The sequence below is a fragment of the Zosterops lateralis genome (genome assembly GCF_965231275.1).
Source record: "Zosterops lateralis genome assembly, chromosome: 5".
Classification (NCBI taxonomy): Eukaryota; Metazoa; Chordata; class Aves; order Passeriformes; family Zosteropidae; genus Zosterops; species Zosterops lateralis.
In genome coordinates, this window is record NC_139766.1 from 33,197,419 (window position 1) to 33,217,845 (window position 20,427).

At 37.2% G+C, this 20,427-nt stretch overlaps 1 protein-coding gene across 4 annotated transcripts in view; it reads right to left on the reverse strand.

Annotated features, from left to right (window-relative positions):
* The window catches only part of LOC310909250 (teneurin-3-like), an 86,636-nt gene that overhangs the window by 28,420 nt on the left and 37,789 nt on the right, over positions 1 to 20,427 (reverse strand). For all 4 annotated transcript variants that reach the window (XM_083860876.1, XM_083860878.1, XM_083860877.1 and 1 more), the window contains one exon: positions 810 to 1,112. In XM_083860876.1, the coding sequence (XP_083717002.1) occupies positions 810 to 1,041 (232 nt within the window). In that variant the 5' untranslated portion in view covers positions 1,042 to 1,112. The remainder of the gene's footprint in view (positions 1 to 809; positions 1,113 to 20,427) is intronic.

The window sequence follows — 20,427 nt, forward strand, 5'->3', positions numbered from 1 at the left end:
TGGAGCAAAGTTCAATCATTCAGAACCCCTGAGATCTAAAGGGACCTCTTGAGATCATTCATTCCAAACCCTGTGCTCAAGCTCAGTCAACTACAGTAAGGTGCAAGAGAACCATACTCAGTCAAGTTTTGAGCATCTAGATGGATATTTAGACTTATGTCACTCCAGTCTTGAACTCAAAAACTCAACAGTGAGCTTCAGCAACCTATTACCATCTGGTTATATATCAGATAACTACTAAAAAAATCACCCAACACACCCAAATGCACAGACTGTGAACTAATTTACCTTACTCACCAAACAGTGCTCTCTTACTGCCCTTGTAAGCTAAAATATAAAAGCACTAAGCTAATGAATTATTTGTAGGCTCATCCATACATACTATATTTCCACAAATCTTCGCTTGGCCTTCTTGGAACACTTGTATTTATCTATTTTTTATTAATTTTTAAACTATCTACATTTTTAGATCTACTGGAATGGCAAATTTTGGGCAACCTATTAATAAGCAAAAAAACTGGGGGTCTGTTTTTAAATTGTAAGGCCTGAATGCTTCACACTTGGCTCTGCAATATTGTCACTGATCCACTGCCCAACACAGGCCATTTACTTCCTGTGCATCATATATTATTTATTCCAAAGATGGTACCAATGCTTCCCCACCTTTGTAAAACATTTACGGAGATACAAGGGAAGTGTACTATGTGTGTAGAGTATTACCAAAACTGGCAAAATAACATACTCTTCCTGCAGCAAGAATGCCTTGGGACTAAGGAATTGTACACTCTAAATTCAAACATCTTGCCTACCTTGTCTGGTATACTCATCTGCTTCTCTGTGGACCAAATCTTTTACCCGGTTTCCATACAGCAATCTAGAGGAATCATGATCAAAAGCTTTCAAGGTTTCACTGGAGCTGTAAGACTTCTGAGTAGGCACTCTGCACTCCTCATTTTCTGCAGAAGAATTTGTATAGCGCCGTTCCTTGTCCCGTCTGCTCTTTGTCAGGGAGCAATAGGGCCTACGTTCCTTCACATCCATACTTCATTCCTTCTCTGCGCACATCAGTCCAGCTTATTTGGAAGTCTTCTCTACATTCAGCTTACATTCACCTATAATAAAATTAGAAAGACAACCACTGATGTGTTACAATGATCTCTAAATTGCCGTAATTGATCCCTGCCTGGAACAGAAGGAAAGAAAGGCAGATCTGCTCAGCAATGGGTGAGAAGCCCTTCTGTAAGACCTGCCACAGCTCCATGCATGAGCTACCCTGACCTAAAACATTAGCAAAAAAATTCTTGTGAAAAATATCAACAAAATACTACTCATACAACAGATTAAAAGGTCAAAAGCAGAGAGTGACTGGAGCAGAGAACGCGTTGGAAAAATAGTACTTTTTCAGCTTTAGGAATATGTTAGTTGTCTAAAGTCTATCTGTAGGTAAGCTTTTTTTTTCTTTTTCTGGGAAGCCTGCATACTTTAATGGCAAATCTGGCTTTCTTCTGCTTGTTGGAAACTTGTGGTTTTAATGTTTGGGGTTTTATACATTTTTGTACACTTTTAGGCTTCTATATTTGTTATTGTAATTTCTATTCTAAGAAAATTATTCTCATTAGAGAACACGTATACGTAATTTCACTGCAAGCTACAAAAACAACACCTGGGATGTGCAGTAAGGTTTATCCAAGCCAGTATATTCTATGTAAGCTGTGCTAGAAGGCAGGAAAATATTTGATTTGTAAATGACAGTCAGAAATAGCTTTTCTTCCCCTCAAGTTTCTAAGGAATATTACAGTAAGAATCATATTTCTATTACTGTTTATTTTGCTTTAATATTTCATTCATGTATTTTCAAAACAAGACTTCTCAGTTTTCAAAACAAAACATCTCAGTTTCATTTCTTGGGTCCTGCACTCTCAACCAAAATATCTACACTTCTGACAGTAAAAAGACTGGAAATTTTGCTTTTGTTTTTTAAAGAGAAGTGCCAAAATAAAGTTAAGAACTATTTTTATCTTTAAACAGCTGAGAAAGCATACACATATCACACAGCAACACATCACAAAGCAACAGCAAACTCCATTTGCACTCTTTTCAGCAAAAATAAGGTTGCTTTATAACTCTTCACTTATTTAAACACTTAATATCAAACTACTTAGCTGTCACTCCTTAAAACATTTTTAGAGAGCATTTCATTTACTACAGAGCCATAATTCAAGTTTGTGAACTAGAGTCAGTCCTTTCTCATTTTATTTTGCAATTTTCCAAAAAGGTTTTTGCATTTCTTGGCCTATGTGAAGCTTAGTTTAGACTTGAGGATAAAGCTACAAAGCCTTCTTCATTTAAGGGAACAATCTTCTACTTTTATACTTTCAAATTTTAGGTGGTTAACTGAAATTTTTACAAGATTAAAAAAATAAATTATAACACAACAGTTTATTAAATTTATGACTGCTTAGATGTTTGCATGTCCATGTAGCACATCTTTCCAGCTCATCTAAAACCCTCAGATTTTAAAACATTTGATTTACTAATAAATGCAAGTACCTTCCAGGAAAAAATCAGTTTACTAGACATATTATACTCTGTGTTTTATTAATACTAAACTAAATTGTGATTTTAAAAAATTATTATTAACAAATACACATGGGAATTTCTTTGCAGTGTAAAGCCTATCTCCCCTTTCATCTATGCACATCAAGACTTTAAAGGGCCACTAATTCCTCTCTGTATCATCTCTACACTGCACCATGGGAAAACACACACACACTATTCACCATCATGACTATTCACCAGCAGAGAAGAATAATTTTTATTTTTATCCAAGTTTCCAAAATCCTTTATAATGTAAAAAAAACAAAACAAAACAAAAAAAACCCCAGACAAACACAAACAAAAACCCCAAAAGCAGAGCAAAAGTCAAACCAACAACCCAAACTCTTACTGGCACAATACGTTGTTACTATACCAAGCTAAAATTCTCAAAGATTTAATTTATGCTGTAGCATGAAGTACTGATCTGCTTCCCACGGAAGTCAATGAATTCAATAAAACATCAAAAAGCATTTCTCTGGGTTATCTATTGCCTCTCCAGCCAAAGAATGAAGAGGTTAAATAAAATACAAGCTGTTTAACAGCACTGCTTTATGGAGACACTTCAGCAGTGATTATCCTGCCAGAATAATGAGGACTACTGGAATATTTGTGGGCATTTTTGAAAAAAAACAAAACAAACACAAAATAAACCTTTTAGGTTTTAAGAATGGGATCTCTTTTAATCTGGCATTATACAAAACACCTGTTTACTTTCAGTAGCCTTTAACTTTAAAAATTAATAGTATCTCTCAGCGAGTCTTAGGAAACACTTAACATCCTCAGCCTTGTGTCTTTGAATTTATTTCATCAGTGAATTAATACACAAAGAAGACAGAATAAAAGCTATCTTAAAGATCTGTCTACAAATAAATGTTCTTTACTGTGATCAGACAAGAAGCAGAAAGGGAGAACACAAACATATTTGCAGAACAGAAACAAATATCAGAATTAATGTTTAAGTAGGGTAACTCAGCAGTGACAAGTCAAACAAAAGGAGACTTGCAGATAGCTTTACTAGATCTTGTCCCATTATGAATCACCCCTTCTCTTTCCCTAGAAAACACTTCTCACACCCAAATGAGAGTATTTTCAATTATTGAGAAAATTATTTTATTAAAAACCCAAACTGTCATTTACTGTATCTATTCAGCTCCTTTCTTTGAAACATCACTACTAAAATACTAACAAGATTTCCCATTCAAATCTTCACAGATTTAAATGAACCACTGCTGCACAAATTTGATCATATTTCCTTTTTTATTTCTCTTCTGTTTCCTATAACATTAAAGCTGCATCTCAGGGCCTTGGCAGGGATAGCCAAATGCACAGCAACTAATTTACAAAATCAGATTAAAATCTTAAACCAAAGAGAGCTAAATTTATTTTGTGAAGTATTATAAAACACTTGCCTTCATCTGCAAGGAATTTTTGCCCATATGTCAATATTTATGGTCTGTCAGGTTGCTTCACCCCAACTAAGCGAAGTAATTTTCATAGAGCAATATTTACAAAGCTATTGAACTACTAACAGGGGCACAAAAGGATGTCAGTTCAGCTGTGCTATAGAGTGCTGCATGTGTCACATTGCAATGCTAATGTAAAACAGCCTGCATGGACTGCAGGAAATAAAAAAAAGATATTTCACTGGTCTGTGCCACTACTTCAAGTTTCTGTGTAATACTCTTGAAAGTATAAAAACTGAGGATGCTCATCTGTGTCACAGAGCATTGGGATCTCCCATGACCCCTTCCTTCAGTGATCTCTGCAGTGTTAGGGGCTCCTGGATGAATCACACATGAGGGTGTTCACTGATGTCAGCTCTCATACAGTCATGCTCAGCCCATTTCCCTACATGGCTCAGATGAGCTGCAGACAGAATCTACTTTCCCAATCTCACTCCAAATTTTAAAAACAGCTTGAAACCATAAAGAGGAGATGCCCATTTAAAATTAATACTCAAATATTTCTTTCAACTTAATTTAGAAGGAAAGAAGGAGAAGCAATTCCTATTGTGATCAGGTCATTGGGATCGAAGAGCTCATTCCCTTATGTGTCTGGCTACATTGCAGACCTCTGCCACCATTAGTACCTTTAGCACAATATTTAATTACCAAGTCTGATAAGTTATGTGGAATTAATGATTAAAACAAATAAACAAAATTCCTTCTTTTACTTTAAGTGTTGTAGAGACACCAAGTATAAGCATTAAAAGTGAGCACAAGGCACGTTTACACACAAGTGTCAAAACTACCACAGGAGCTTCAATGACTGATGTCTCAGACACAGACAAAGCTGACTGATGTCTGTTAGAAGTTTTACACTGCATGTAAAATTTACCAGGTCAGCCTTTCATCAGTTTCTCTTAGTCATCTATTGCAACATAAAATAAAGTCAATGTAGTGAAAAAGAAAAAAAAAACCACAACCAAATCACAGTTACTTAACTTCTTTCAGCACAAAATCCTTGATACTTAGGATCTACACTGAAAAGTACAGAAAACACAGAAAAGTACTAAGACATGTTTAATTGGTAAGATGTAAAAAAGGCATTAAGGTCGTGGTACAGTGCTATCCAAAACACTCAGGTATCCAAAACACTTCAGCATGCCTGCAGGCATTTAAAATGTTATGGAAAATTATTGCATTTCATTTTACACCTTGAACTCTGAGTTGCTCAAAGGGTTGTTGCAGTTTGGCAGCAGGATGGCAATCATGCCTAAGCTACACAGTGCTCCCTCCCTATCTCTCACTTGGAGAAACTTCTCCCAGCATTAAACATGATTCAATGAACATCAATGTACCTGACTAAGAAGTATGAATGTACCTCAATATTTTATGTCCTTTGATATCTAAAAATCTACAGAAGCATGATATAGTAAACAGGTAAGAAATAAAATGTTCATTGCCAAAATGACAAGATAATTGTATAGAAAAGATGATGTCACTGCTTGGGTTGATTTATGGATCTACTATATTCCCTTACAACATCTATATTCATTTTAGACATCTCCAAACATACAAAGCAAAACTGGAATTAGTTCTAATAATCATGAGAGTCATGAATATACACAGAGCTGAAATAGAAGATATTCAAAAATGGAAAGATAAAATTTGTACATTTCTCTGTTACAGGGGTACAGTAAGAGAGTTTGAAATACAAAGGAAGCACAAAGGAGATGTCTCCTCCTCAGTCTCAAGGAGAAGCAGCAGCAAGGAAAGCAGCATGCTCTTGGAGCAGAGCCCTTCTTCCCTCCCCGACGCCAGCAAAACTGAGACAGGGAATGAACTCACATATTACAGATCATAAACTTCCCACTCAACATCTAAATCTAAAAACTTAGGCATTCCAAAGAATCATAGTATTCCCAGCTACAGAGACCTACATTATTATTGAATTACTGTTATTTTTGCTATAAATTACCACTATTACAAATGAAGAGTCATTGATCCTTCCACACTGACTCCCAGGTGAAAGCACAGCCTGAACACTTGCTTAGATGGGGACCAAATCTGCTTTCATGATTCTACATAAACACACGTGGTACAAGAACTCTAAAATTTCTGATAGAAGAAGGAGGCTCAAATTTTCTCTGCAATAAGAGCAGAGGATTTTACAGGCTGGGAGCCAAGACAGTGCCTATTCTCAGCGTTGACAACAGTTGCTGAAAATAGCATCTAAGTCGTGCTGTTCAATAGAAACATGTCTGCAAGTGCCATTATTTTTTTTTTTAATAATAATTTCCTTTGTACCTGTAATTGCTGACCAGGTTAATGTAAATATTGCATTATGCGTGCGTGCGGTGTGTCTTTTGGGAACCCATGTCCCGTTTGTGGCCAGCCCTGCACCAGAGCTGCAGTGAAAGGTATCTCTGTGTGCTGAGATACCTCCCTGATCCTGTGGGTTCTTGCCTTTGGCAATGAGCAATGGCAAAGAAGGAGAGAGGACTCTTGTGAGAAATTCAACTGGGGTTTATTAAGCCCCAAGGGACTTGTACACACCCAGGGAGGGAACCCACAAAAGCCACTTTTCTCCCTTGTCCTACACCTTAATATGGGGGTGGGGAAATGGGAAGGAGACAGCCTGGAACCAAACCAGAGGGTGGGGGAGTGACCCAGAACACACATGACAATCAATAGCACCAATCAATACATTAAAGGCGGGGGAGAACAGGGACCCTGCCGATCCCTCAACATCCTCACTAGAATTTTCCAGACATCAGGACGAGGCTGTAAAGTGATGGACAGGACCCATAATTGTGATTGACACCAGACAATCACTCGGGAGAAACCAAGAAAGTTTTAACATGGGGTACATGGGACAAACCATTGTAACTTGTATCAAAACAGTATAAAACAAAGAACAGATGCATGCAGAGAAGTGGCAAAACCCAAAATGCACCACAACAGCATTAATTACAAATTGCACTAGGTATAGTATTTAACCTCTTAATAGCAGAAGAACAAAGCAAAATTCAACTGATACATGTTAACAAGTAGATTAAAAAGCTTAGGTACAATATGCAAAAATTAAGAAAATCTGTCCACAAAAAACTTTTCACAATTCGCACAACTAATCACCCATAAAACCTATTACAAACAAATACTAAGAAAAACTCAAAAAGCATAAAAGAGTGATGAAATTTCCACTTCAATGGCTGATAAAGTGAGATATGTCAGAAATCAACTGAGCTGGAAAAATGACACTTTGAAGAGGTGCTTAGGATGATCTGTAGCCATGGTGTGCCATTAGTCAAACTGATGACTCTTAATACATGGACATTTCAGGTCATCATATCTAGAAATTCACTTCTTAATATAAAAAGTCTGTCTTCTAGCGTAGAAATTAGAAAGAATGCATCCCAAATCAGCCTTCCTAGGGGGGAGTGAGAAACAGATGACCTGTCAGACAGTTCACAAACTAAAATTTAAAAGAAGCCTCCTTAACTCACTAACTAACCCTACATTTTAGAATCAAATTAAAAACAAACAAACAAAAAATGCCTGAAAAATAACCCTAACAAAAACACACATGCAAAAAAAAGAGTAATAAGCAAGACAAGTAAAAATTATTTTGTATTTTTCTGCGTCAGTCAGGGGAACAGAACACTCATCTCTACCATCACAACAGGATGTAATATTAATATAAAAGTTATTTTACATAGTCTATCGAAAAATCTTAACTACATTAGGGACATAATAAACAACAAATGAATGTACTCTATGCTCTTCTGTATTACGGAAGTTTCTTGCAATACGAGTCAGGAAAATCAGCAAGATAAAGAGTTCTGCAGCATCCTGGTTAGTCACAGAGGCTGATGTTTTTAGAATGATATTGGTGCCATTACTTAAATTCAAAATCCTTGGGAGTTGAGGGAAAGAGGGAAAGAACTGTTTGCAGGAACTGTCATGAACCCTGATCTTGAGCAGAAGCATTTACCTCTAATTTGGGGATTCTGTATAAAAAGTGTTTTATCTCAAAGGGCTGAAAGAGCTAAGTGAGAAAGGGAACACAAAGACCAAAAGAGTGTAACAATAGGGTGTGCTCCTTTAGTAAAAAAGAGGGTGAGAATATGCCATGAAACGACAGAGGGAAAGGAAGTTAAGAGAGCAGAAATGCTGTCTTAGGTACAGGTAAGTATGGAGAAAAAATTATTAACAAAACAAGCTCAAGACACAAAGGGGAGAGAGAGGCACTCGGTAGCACTCATTACGGCACCATTGGGGAAGACAAGCAACACAGCTAACCTAGCAAGACAACAGAGTTTAAGAGAAAAAACAAGTGGAGGAAGAGAACAAAGCAACCTTCAGAAGGGAAGAACTTTGTGACTTATTTACTTCAGCACAAAGTAATAAACTCATAGAGTCAGCACTGGGCAATTCATTACTCAGCAGCAACTAAAAAGGCCCAAGTAGTTCTCTCTACTCCATGAAACTTGAAATTCATCCTTTATGCCATCATCTCCTTCCTTTCTCTACTTTTACACACTCTTTTTCCATCACTGTGTTCTTACTCAACCCATCTTAATGGTATCCTAATATATGCAAGTATAATTCTTTCCTGAATCATGCCTCCCAAATCTGCTTTTGCACATGCTCAGAGCTCTTCCACAGAATCCTCTTTTGTTGTGGAACAAATTTGCAGAAATCTAAGGATTTTTAAAACTAAAACAAGTCAGATGGAGAATTTGACACAAGAACAACATATAACAAACCATGAACATCAGCAAAGGTGCTGCAGTCCCTGAGTCCCCAAGCAGAGAGCACAGCACAGTCATTTCTCCATTTCTGTTTGGAGAACAAAGCTATTGGTATGTCAGCCTCACCATCTGAACAGGCTGTCAATCATTCAAATCCCCCTTCAACAACTCACAGTTAATTTCAAACAATTTGACAGAAGCGAGGTTTCAAAAACAACACATCTCTCAAGTCACTATAAGAGAAATGAAGTATATTACATGTGACATGCAAGAGCTGGGCATATAGTCACAAGGCTGAGCTGAAAATATTACTGTGAAGGTGTCTGGAAATGAAAGGAGGACCTGAGGAAACTGTAACAAGGATGTCATTGAGGACACTTGGGAGAGGGAAGAAAAAAATAATAGCTAAGTGTAGGTGCTGAAGCTATTGCTGTGGTTGCATGACATAGGATACACATGCAGCATCAGCCTTGGTGCTTCTCAACAACAGCTTCTCATAGTGAAAACTGAAATTCCACATGAACAGGAGACATTCACAAGATTTTTCTTTTCCTTATGATCTGACAGGTAGCCAGATTTTTCAGTCCCAGTTCTCAATATGATGAGGATACTGTTGCAGCCTGGTTACCTGAAGAATTATTTAGTGACTCATTTTTATAAAGAATGACTAGTAAGATTTTTGCAGCACGACAATTGTTATAATGCTCAAGAACTTTGTTTTGTTTGCTCCCTGACTAGTCATAAATAGCAATAAATCAAAACCACACAATAAAAAACCAAGAAAATTCCCAAACATAATGAAAAATCCCCACAGAAATGAGTACTCAATATTCATACTGTCACAACATTCACTTAGTACTCTTAATGTGGTAGTGTAAAAAATTATTTACAAATGCCACCATAAGTTGTAGTAAAGAACTGTTTAACTTGATTATGTCCACATTTGCAATCCCTACTACTGCATTTAACTATCCCATCTATTCAGATGGTATCAGCTGTCATGTGTTCCTCTACACTCCCCAGGTTCCTGCTTCCCTCTCTGCACAAGCTGTGTCCTCTTGTCACAACCTCTAATTGTCTCTTCTTTAGCACAATCCAACATCAGCAGACAGTAAAGGCTGGAGGTTGTTTGCCCTGCTGGATCATTTCCTTTCTGTAATCCCTGTCCTAACTCTCTTTCAAAGCATCCCTTTCATTGCATCAGATTTTTACCCTTACCTTAAAGGTCATACGAAAACTTTTTGTCCTGTAATCACCCTATTCCACTCTCACCTCTCAGGCTTTTTCTCCAATTTCAACAGAACTAAGACTTTGATTAGGGCAAACAAAAGAATAATGCATTTTTAAAGTAAGTTCTTTGGCTAACTATGTGAGACACAAAATTTCCCACAGTAATTAGCAATTGTGTTCAAAGGACCACATTGCTCTGTGGAAGTGTCCACACAGCCTACTCTGGCACGACCCTACCTGACTACCGACCAAGATCCTCTCTCGTAACTACTTCAAGAACAATCAACCCTTAATAATTCAAAGCCTCCTTCAGGAAGCTGGAGAAGCAGGACAAAGAACGACCTCCTGCTGCCCTCCTCTTTCTGTGGTGTATGTCACCTGTAGGTAAGGCACCTAGCTGTGCTTCCACATGCTCCCAAATTTCAACCATGGAGATGAAGCCGACCTGCTGCTGGAGAGCCCAGTGACAGCCCACGCACTCATATGTCAGAGAACCAAGTCTCAACTTCAAAATATTCTTAACTGCCGAATGATTCCAGTTTTGCAAAATAAGCACAAGCTTGTACAGGAAATATTGAGCAGTTTCACATTATGCTTTTGGAGGAAGTTGCTTCTTTAATTCCTTTAAATTACCACTTCATATAATATGCAGAATTTCTCAGTACATGCATTGATTAAAAATCCTCCTAATTAAAGTAACAACTTACTTCAGCAACAGATCTGAAGGTGACCTTTAAAGAATGGGCTATTTCTATCGTTAACAACATAAATGAAAATTTGGTCTCCAAACACATGGACAATTAACTGTAACTGAATAATGAAAATATTTCCCAATTATCAAGTAAATCCTTTTAGATCTAATAGGAGTTTGTAGAGCAGTTCCACAGCTCAGACACACCGGAACAAAACAATACATAATAGTATTTCTTATCAAGTACATTTAGCAAGCAGAGGTGCAAGGCAAAGCCAGGAATACTGGAGGTTTCCACAGAAGGCACAAGCAGAAGAAGGAACTCTTTCCTACAGTGACAGTCAAGATGCCTCAGACAAGTCCATATGGACTACATGGGTGCATGAGCACGTAGTTTAATTTCTATCCTGTTTCAAATATTTCTAATTGCTTTTTAATATGGAACATAAAGTGGAGGACCAATTTTTTGCATGGCCTTACGCTTAATATGAAACTAGTTGTGATTTTCTTATTCTATATTTAAGGGCAAAATCATCAGTTGCAGCATAGGTACTTCCAAGCATTAACTCTTTGCTGAATTGTTGGGATACCTGAGATGGTTTCGTGGAAAGAGAAAGAGAGCATGAGATGCATTTAAAGATAGGGTCTAGAAACTTTCTTGATGTACACAATGCAGTAGAGGGGCTCATGTCCCTACTAAAGTGAAGAACTCTAGAATAGTAGGAAATCCAAGGTGAAGTTCTTTAACTACATTAGCTATGTTCAGAAGAATTTAGAAAACTTTTAGAAAAAAAATGATCCGGAGGGATGGTCCAAGAAGAAAGGCAGGTATTAGAAAAAGAAGGAAACCCCTTACACCTGCACCTGAACTTGGTGGTAACAAAATCTTGTCTCTGTATTTGCACAGCTCAAGAACATGCTTAAAAATGCAGTCCTGAGAGACCTGGTCTGTGCTGAAAAATTCTGGCAGCACAGTTGAATTTACTAGAAGTCATAGCTTAAGCTAGCAAAATCTATTGTGCAGATGCAGCGATGCTGACAGAAGAATGCACTTTTAAAACCACTGATGCAGATAAGCTCTGAGACTGGAGCCGTTCTGATTAATATCATAGGCTCTTAACGCACCCAGGTGAAAGGATGAGCACACCCAGCAGGGTGAATGAAGGGGTTCAGACTGCTCAGCTATCATTTCTGGACATACTCATCTTCTGGGGAGGGCTCATTCAGCTGGGGACAATGAATGTGCTACTCCACACCTTCGATTCATACCCAGACTGCCTGGTAGTGCTGCACAGAGCTGCCGGGTAGGTTTAGTAATACAATTTCTGTGTTGAAGTTAATTGAGGCTTCCAAGAAGCAAGCTTCAGAAAGAAAAAGATTTAACACAGGTTCTTTGCTGGTGCTGGGAGAGTTTATCTTTATTATGGGGGAACAGGAGACATAAAGGAAATCTTAATATTCCTTTTTGTCAGTTGAGGTCACCAAATAACTGAATAGAAGTATATGTAATCAAAGAATTCTTACATACACTCAACACGCAGTGCAAACAAAACCCAGAAAAAAGACCACAGCCATAAATGAGAACGACAGAGTTGTACAGAGAGTTTGAAATATAGTGATGGAGACTAGAGCAAAGAAGGGAAAAGATGGGAAAGTCAAGAGACATTTTATAGCTCTGTGGAATAATTAGACAGATACACATCAGATCTTAATCCATTTGCAGCTCTTACGTAATGCTTAAAAAGCTTAATTGAACATTACAAAGCTAGTGAAATGTTTATGTGAACATATATGTACATATAAAGATCAATGGTTTATATATGAATAAAAACCACCAATGAAAGATGTGCTATGGGGAAAGTATTATTAGTAGTACTCTTCTCCTAAATCTAAAGTAACAAAACCCACTATGTAGCTAACCTAAGTCAAGACAGCTTGGGAAGTGTATGCAGCTGATCTAACTCCCCTTTGCTTTCAGCAACTGTATATTCCAAACCACCAAGAGGCTGATAAATTGTCTCTTTATGAACTCACAGTAAAAGTGACGAAAGCAAGACCACCAGGGAGTATTGGAAGGACAAGGCAGGAATGTTCTTATACCTATGTAATTTAAGTTTTTCAGTAGTCTCTCTTCTGTCTCCCCTGAAGAGTAACAGGAGATGCTCCCCATCAAAAAAATCATGCGTAGAAGTTTTTAAATTTAGGTTACGAAGCTGTTAGTAAAATGTGCAAAAAACCACTGAAGAGAAAGATTCTATGCTGGTTTTGGACTTTGAAGCTAGGAAAACATAAAATTAATTGCCTCCAAATTCCTTTTATCTATTTAGTCAACTAAAATAAAATTTATTATGGGAACAAAACCAGCATCACTAAAAATAGTGAAAAGCTGATAATTATGCATTGCTTTGTATTTCCTTACCTGTTATTCCCTCAGGGCTCTGTTCCTCTCTACCCAAGGGACAAATTAGAAGCTTTTGGCAAAGGTACCAGATCTATCAGGAGCTGCTGCCTGAGAAATACTGTTTATCAGCAAGTTAAAAACACTGCTGTGACTCTGCATCTTCCATCTCTTATTTAAAGCATTTATTTACCTCTCACAAAAACATGGCATGAACAGCAAAACCACTATGGGCTGGTATATGATTCTGATTTAAGAGCACCCACTGTCCTGCAGCATTGTTAAAGTAGAGATTGTGCCACAGTGATTCAGTAACAGCCACAGTATAAGAAACTAATCAGGTAGTACCTCACCTCACCAGGATTTCAGCCCTGAACTCCTGCACAGACCAGTTCAGTCTGTGCCATGCTTGAGACAGGACACAGTTTCCTTAGAAAGCAGTCTGTCAGTCTCAATTCCTGAATTCAGTTGAATTTCTGAATGCCTTATCCATAAACCATGAAGCAGGTTGGATTCATCAAATGAGACAGTTCAGAGTCACAAAGTACCATTTGCCAGAATCCTGGTGATAAAATTCTAGAATCTGGGTCGTCATGCAACCACAGGAAAAAAAAATAAAAATACTTGGGAGTCTTATGAGGGAGTGTATATTCTCCCTGTGGACTGAAGATGAGACAAACTGGATTTTGCAGATGCTTACAAGAAATTCAGTTTAAAAGTTATTTAAAATAAAAGAAATAAATTCAACAAGAAAAGCTATTATTTTTAAAAAGCAAAATGAGGAACAACAGCAACTATAATAGCCATCCCTTCCTTTCTCTGCCCCTTGCAGATACTCTCATTCAAACACTCATCCAATACCTGGATCCTGGCACTCTGTAGCCTAGTGAGCCTGAGCACCCCTAGGATAATTCCACCCCTCTCCTGCTGAAGCTGGGCCTTGGTGCAGCACACAGGATGGTTCTGAGGCTGGGGGAGCAACAAGAAAGGGTCTGATAGGGTTTGGAGGAAACAGGCAGTACAACATTAGCTTATTGCTTGTATCTTCTTTGCTTTAGCAATAAAAACCAAAAAACAACCAAAAACCTTTTTAGCCAGATTCTATTAGGTTTCTTACCTGCAGCTACGACTTCAGTCAGTCTGTTTTGAGTGCATTTGGTAGTGTTGACCGACACAGTTCTCTCAGACAGAAAATACAAGACAGATGCTCATGATTTCAGAAAGCTTTAATCTAATTTTATTTCTATATATGAAGTAGCATAATAAATAGGATCCTTGTCAATGTCTGTGAAAGGCCAGAGGCTTTGCACTGACTGGAGAGCACAAGGTCTCAAGAGCTGTCTGGGCTTGTCTTCACCTGTCTGGTTTTAACAGCTGCCAGGTGGTTGAGCAGTTATTGCCTGGCCTAACCCCAAAAACACAGAACCAATGTCTGACACCCTGTAGCAGTCACTGGGTAACAGGAAGAACCCCTTTTTGTCACCTGAGGCTGGGGAAGGCTTTGAAGCAAACCTTAAAACCCAGGCTGGGACCTTAAGCAAATAAAGCAGGCTACAATAAGGCATATAAAAACAGCCCTAAGTGGGCCAACATCAAGATGCCAGGCCCACTGTGAACGCTGTGCTCTCTGCAGTGGAAGGCACAGAATAGTGTGGAATTCATGGAAACACCTCCCCACCTGCCATTTCATTTCCACCCTCACAACCCAGAGGAACAATTAACACCAAAAATGGCAGGCACTTGGAAGTTCTGTTTAACATTCTTAAGGGTATTATTACAGATACTTATATGTTTTTATACATTCTGTGAAGTGTAACACTTAAAATATTAACTGGACCACTAGGAAAGTCTCAGTTCATTATCTTGGCTTGTGCCTTTCAAGTTAAGAAGATTCAGAATGTATCTACAAAGCACGCTTTCCCATCCACGAGGAGCAGATTTTAAAAGCAAAGAGAGAATTGTAAAAGCTTTGGAAAATTTTTAAAAACTTTGTTTACTGAGAGGTGTACACATTAACTTTCCAGTCCCTCTGCACTGCTTTCCCCCTACTTTTTCCATATCCGAAACCTTTGTCTTTAGTAACTCGCAGTAGAGACTAACAGTGACAATGGATGCAGCCACACACGGTCTCATTTGGGCAATAGCAATACCATCTGACTGATGAGTGATGTGTTACAGGACACTAACAACATGTTAAACATGGCAGAATTATTACACACTGCATCCAAGTTCCTACTGTCCAGTTTTATAATAATAAGCATCAATAGATTATAAAATTTGAAAAGGAGAAGGCACTTTAGAGAATATGGTACTACGGTACGGTGACCTGCTGAAACAAAAGTATTTTAAAGACTGTATCATTAGAAGCTAACAATTTGAGGAAACTATAAACAGTCTGTGTTTTAGGTAGGCAAAACTATTCATGACATCAAGAACAGCCTTACCTTCCATTGCGTATCAGTTATAACCAAGACAATCTTACTATCTTTGTTTCAAGTTAATTTTGTTACTATGGATATTAATTTATTTGTTTAGATAAATAAGTAATTTATATATATAGGAATTACATTATGGGTTAAAAGGGCTGCTTTGTTACTAACACTAATCAACTAATTGGGATTACTCACTGAAATAGCAAACTCTTTTCACAGAGGTTCTTTGTTCCATCACTGTGTAAGATCTGTGATTAATATTGACCTTTATTCCAACAATGATCCTTACAAAATTCAGAAGAAAATATTCTCTTTCTTGATTCTTTGGGAGAAAATTCTGTTTCTCCCACAGATCTTAAATACCCAAATTCCCAGAGACTGTTTAGTGAAGTGAATCCTTTGATGAGCTTCAGAATTAGGCATTTTAACTAAATACTCAACCTCTGTCCCAATAGCCTGCTGCTGCCACCATTGCATTGATTATAAGCTTCCAGTACTGTGAATAATTCAGAAACTCATCTGTTCCATTCAGTGTAAAGACAATGTTGAGAGAAAAAGGTCACTTTTTTCCTCTTCCAAGCACCGACTTCCGTGTCCCAGCACTGGTGTGACTGCATGATACACCTGGTGTTTGACATGCATCCCCTGGCAGCTTCTTAGCAGCAGTTAGTCTGTTTAGCTTAGACTCCAGAAATAACAGGGGCACAAAGGACTGACAAGTTTCAGCAGTTAAACACCGAGTACCAGCACTGACGTTTGCAGTAGCTATCTCAGATACTCGATGTACAGTGGGCTTAATGCTTAATTAGAAAACAGACAGATGCCAGCACTGTGCCAGAACTGGGCTGCACAGAAGCAGTGGTACCTGATAAACATTTCTTAAACAAAAATATGAGCAGTATAATCACCTGTTTCCCAAAAACTAACACTTGAAAAGACACTTGTTATATCTGTCACAGCAAGACAGACTCATGCAACATAGTATTTAAGGGATTAATTACTCTTTACTTCTTCAAAACTTCACCTCCCTTCACTTAAATGACCTTTTTATTTTACCAAGCAAGTTTATTTTAAATACATATGAAAGGAATCGTATTATAGTGAACATTTCATCTTTCAAAAAAGATGAGTTAAAACTCTGACATTGTATGGAATTCATCCACATTCACTGACCCACAAGTTTTTGTCTAATCACGCTAGTAAAAGAGCTAGAGTATCCTTTGACCCTAAGCATTTTTACCCATCTCTTTCATTCTTTTTTTTTCCTCTGGCTGAAATCAACTCAATTGTCAAGAAATACGACCACCTAAAGGCATAAGAAAGATTATGATGCTCTCATTCTTAAATAAAAAGTAAAACCTGTAAGAACCCGAAATGCCCTCTGCAGGGAACAAACTAACCCATGCCCCAACTCCTTATTATCATAATAATAATTTTTATTAGTGACTAGTGATAATAATTATTAGAACTTATTAGTGTTCAAATAAGGTCTAGCAGATCATGGTTTGTTACCTGACATCTTTCCCCCATTTTCTTCTTCCTCACCAAAAAACTTTAGATACATCACAACGTCAAATTTGGTCTCCTGGTTTTGCTGAAGGACTTTTCAATGTCTTCGTTACTGAGATCAGTGAACTCCTCTCTCAGGCTTCAGCAGAAAGAAGAGCAGCACTCTATCTTGAGGAGGGTAATCTTTGTCCCAAATGTCCTCCTCTCAGAACCACCTTCCTAAATATGGCTAAAGATTACAAATTTCACAAAAAATTTAAAAAACAACAAACAAACAAAGCCCCCTGTGGTTGCACTTACTTATAAATTTTGTTTTATTACCTTGATGGGAGAAAATACCACAAATAGATATTTGTCATTCTGACAGCAGGACAAAGCCTCTGCTTCCAATTTAAAAGCTCCCTATAGATGTTGAGTCTATATAGACTGTCACAAGCATGCCAAAGAGTCAGAAGTGGTTATAAACTTCCCACCTTTCAAATGCTGCATGTCTGCTATCTCCCATTGCAAACATCCTGTGCAAAACCGAGTAATCCAGAGAGTCATAAAGCAGTTCTTGATCATTTTGTATGGTCATCTCAGTGTCTCTCAAAAAAAATTACATTATTACCATGTGAACTTTTGGATTATATCAGGTACTAAAATATTCTAATAAACACATGAGCCCCTTTGCACAACTCTAGGAAAATAAGATATTCTTTTTTGTCTGCTAAAGAGAGCGATTCAAATACCTGTTCTGTTCTTTTGGCAGAATTTACATATCCATTTATTCTAAATGAAATAGCAATTTTAAGAAAAGGATTTTATTTTTTTCCCTTCAGACAGGCATCCTGCCTGAACATCCCACATTTAGAGAGAATACTGGGGACTTTTAGGCTGCTCTCCTACCAATTAACAGAGCAGCTACTGCATTTGCAAATGGGAGTCATGAAAGGCAGCTGCAGGCTCTCAGCCACACAACCTACAGCTTCACAGAATCATTAAGGCTGGAGAAAACCTACAAGATCATTGAGTCCAACAGTTAAGCTACTGTCAAGGCCACAATAAAAATGTCCCCAAGTGCCATATCTGCCTTCTTTTAAATACCTCCAGGGATGGTGACTCAACCACTTCCCTGAGCAGCTTCTTCTTCCTTTTGGTTAAAAAATTTGTCCTAATAACCAATCTAAACACTCCCTCCCACCAGCACAACTTAAAACTTGAGGCTGTTGCTTCTCATCTTCAACAAATACTTCAACCTTAGAAGTCAGCCTGACTCTTCATGACAAAATACTTTTCCAAAGGCCACTATAGAGTAAGGTGACCAGCATACAGAAGATATATCTAGAAATTCATACCACAAGTTCAGCAAATTACTGCAGCTTTTTAGCTTTTATAAACAAGAGACAAAAAAAGCATGATATAGAGCTCAATATGGACTATATTCAACTCATCATTAGGCAGCAAGTCCTATTTGGACCAAGACTTTTAACTAAGAAATTGAAATAACTCTCTTATTCCAGTGTTTTGTCTCAAGGCAATAACATCACGGTGCTCTGTAAAATTGCTTGTGATTTCCCATGTTGGAAAGGAATTAAAAAGTTTGGGTTTCTTATACTTCTTCTGGTGAAGAGTGAAAGAAGCCTGAGCAGCAGAGTAAAAGACACAATTAATTCAATGCAATTATTTTAAATTAATTTATATCATTAAATTTACCTGTCCAATTCAGAACCCTGTCCTCTGAGCTGCTGTGATGAGCACAGATAACCAGTGCTTAGGAACATGGATTTTTTTTTTTTTTTTTTTTTTTTTTTTTTTTTTTTTTTTTGCTGTAATTGCTTACCAGCAGTAATCTTCAAGGCATACAATATTGAAAAGGAAGGCAAACAAAAATGGAGAACTAAGAATTTATCTTCAGCTGTAAACAAGAAGTACCAACTGGTATAATGACTGCCACATACAACATTGTACAATATTGTGTTATATGCTGCACAAGTTACAATGCAAATTATACTAAGGAAAAAGAATCAATTAAATATTTCTAAATTGTTGTTAAGACACAGCCAGAGCATACAACAGAAACATTCACATAAGACACTGTCAATTTTGACACATTTTTAAATTTTTTGTATTTAAATTTTTGCCTGTTTTGTGAGAAACATCTAGGAAATATATACACAACTGTCTGTAACAAAACAAACCAATTAAAGCATCTTAGTTTAAGGTTCATTCCCAGAGTATGGAAGTAACATGAAAATGCTGATGAATGATGGAAAACACCTACATGAAAGATTTGCATTGTTATTTAAAGTTTGTAAGTTCTGTGAATGCATTATCACCATAAAGTCTTAAAAATATGTTTGTATTTGTTATTTATGAGATTCCCATCATCTCCCCCTAATATGTTCATACTGTGAATTGTGTGCTAAAAAACCAGAAGGATTTCCACAAATTAATTGCTTGCCTCTTTCTACTAAGATTATTACACATTACTGGTAGCAGTAAAAAACACTGTTCATTAATTTTTATTGGAGGGCGGAGGAGGGAGGAAGAGGACACTGTGGTCCAGACTCAGAAGAAAACAAGCATTAAATAAAAAATGATAACACATGCATTTTTTGGAGTGTGTACACAGCCATATGCAACTAAACCTGCTAACACTTACATAATATACTTTATCTTACTACTTTGAAGGGTCTAATGTCTGGAACAAAATTACACGTCCATTTTTCAAGGTCATGCACGTGTGAGTCAGCCTATCACTATGAAAAATTTGTTTTTCTTGTTGAATGATTTACATTCCAGTATTCCAATTTTAAGTAAGCTTAGACAACTCACCTTAGAGTGATTAGTCAGAATCTCAGAATTTGTGATGAGTATTAAAAAAACCCACTGTGTGTAACATACTGTGTGCAAACTATCTATAATTACCAAAGCTGTTTCTTTCATAATTGTCTCTCATAATAATTTACAATCCACATGCAATTATGCTTTCTGTACAAAAAAAAGTCTTGAACAGGATTGCAGGAAAATGTTCAATCCCCCCTAATATTTTCATATCTAGCTGCTCAGGTTCATAAGGTGCTTCTCAAGAGTTTTCCAAACATACTTCTACACGACAACAAAGTAAACCTAGTAGACAATGCTTAGATTAGGATTTATAGCTTTTTTTTTTTTTTAATTTCTATTACAAAATGCATAACAAACACATACTAGCAAGCTTATTTAGTGTAAAAAATACTTGTCAGTGAGGCTCCACTGGTGTGTAATGCTTTGAAACCCACGTTTCAAACAGAGAGAATAATCACAAATCACACCCTTCACTAAAAGATGCAAAGTGTAAAGTATGACTTGAAGCACTCTCTTGGGTAAACTATTTAAATATATAAAAATT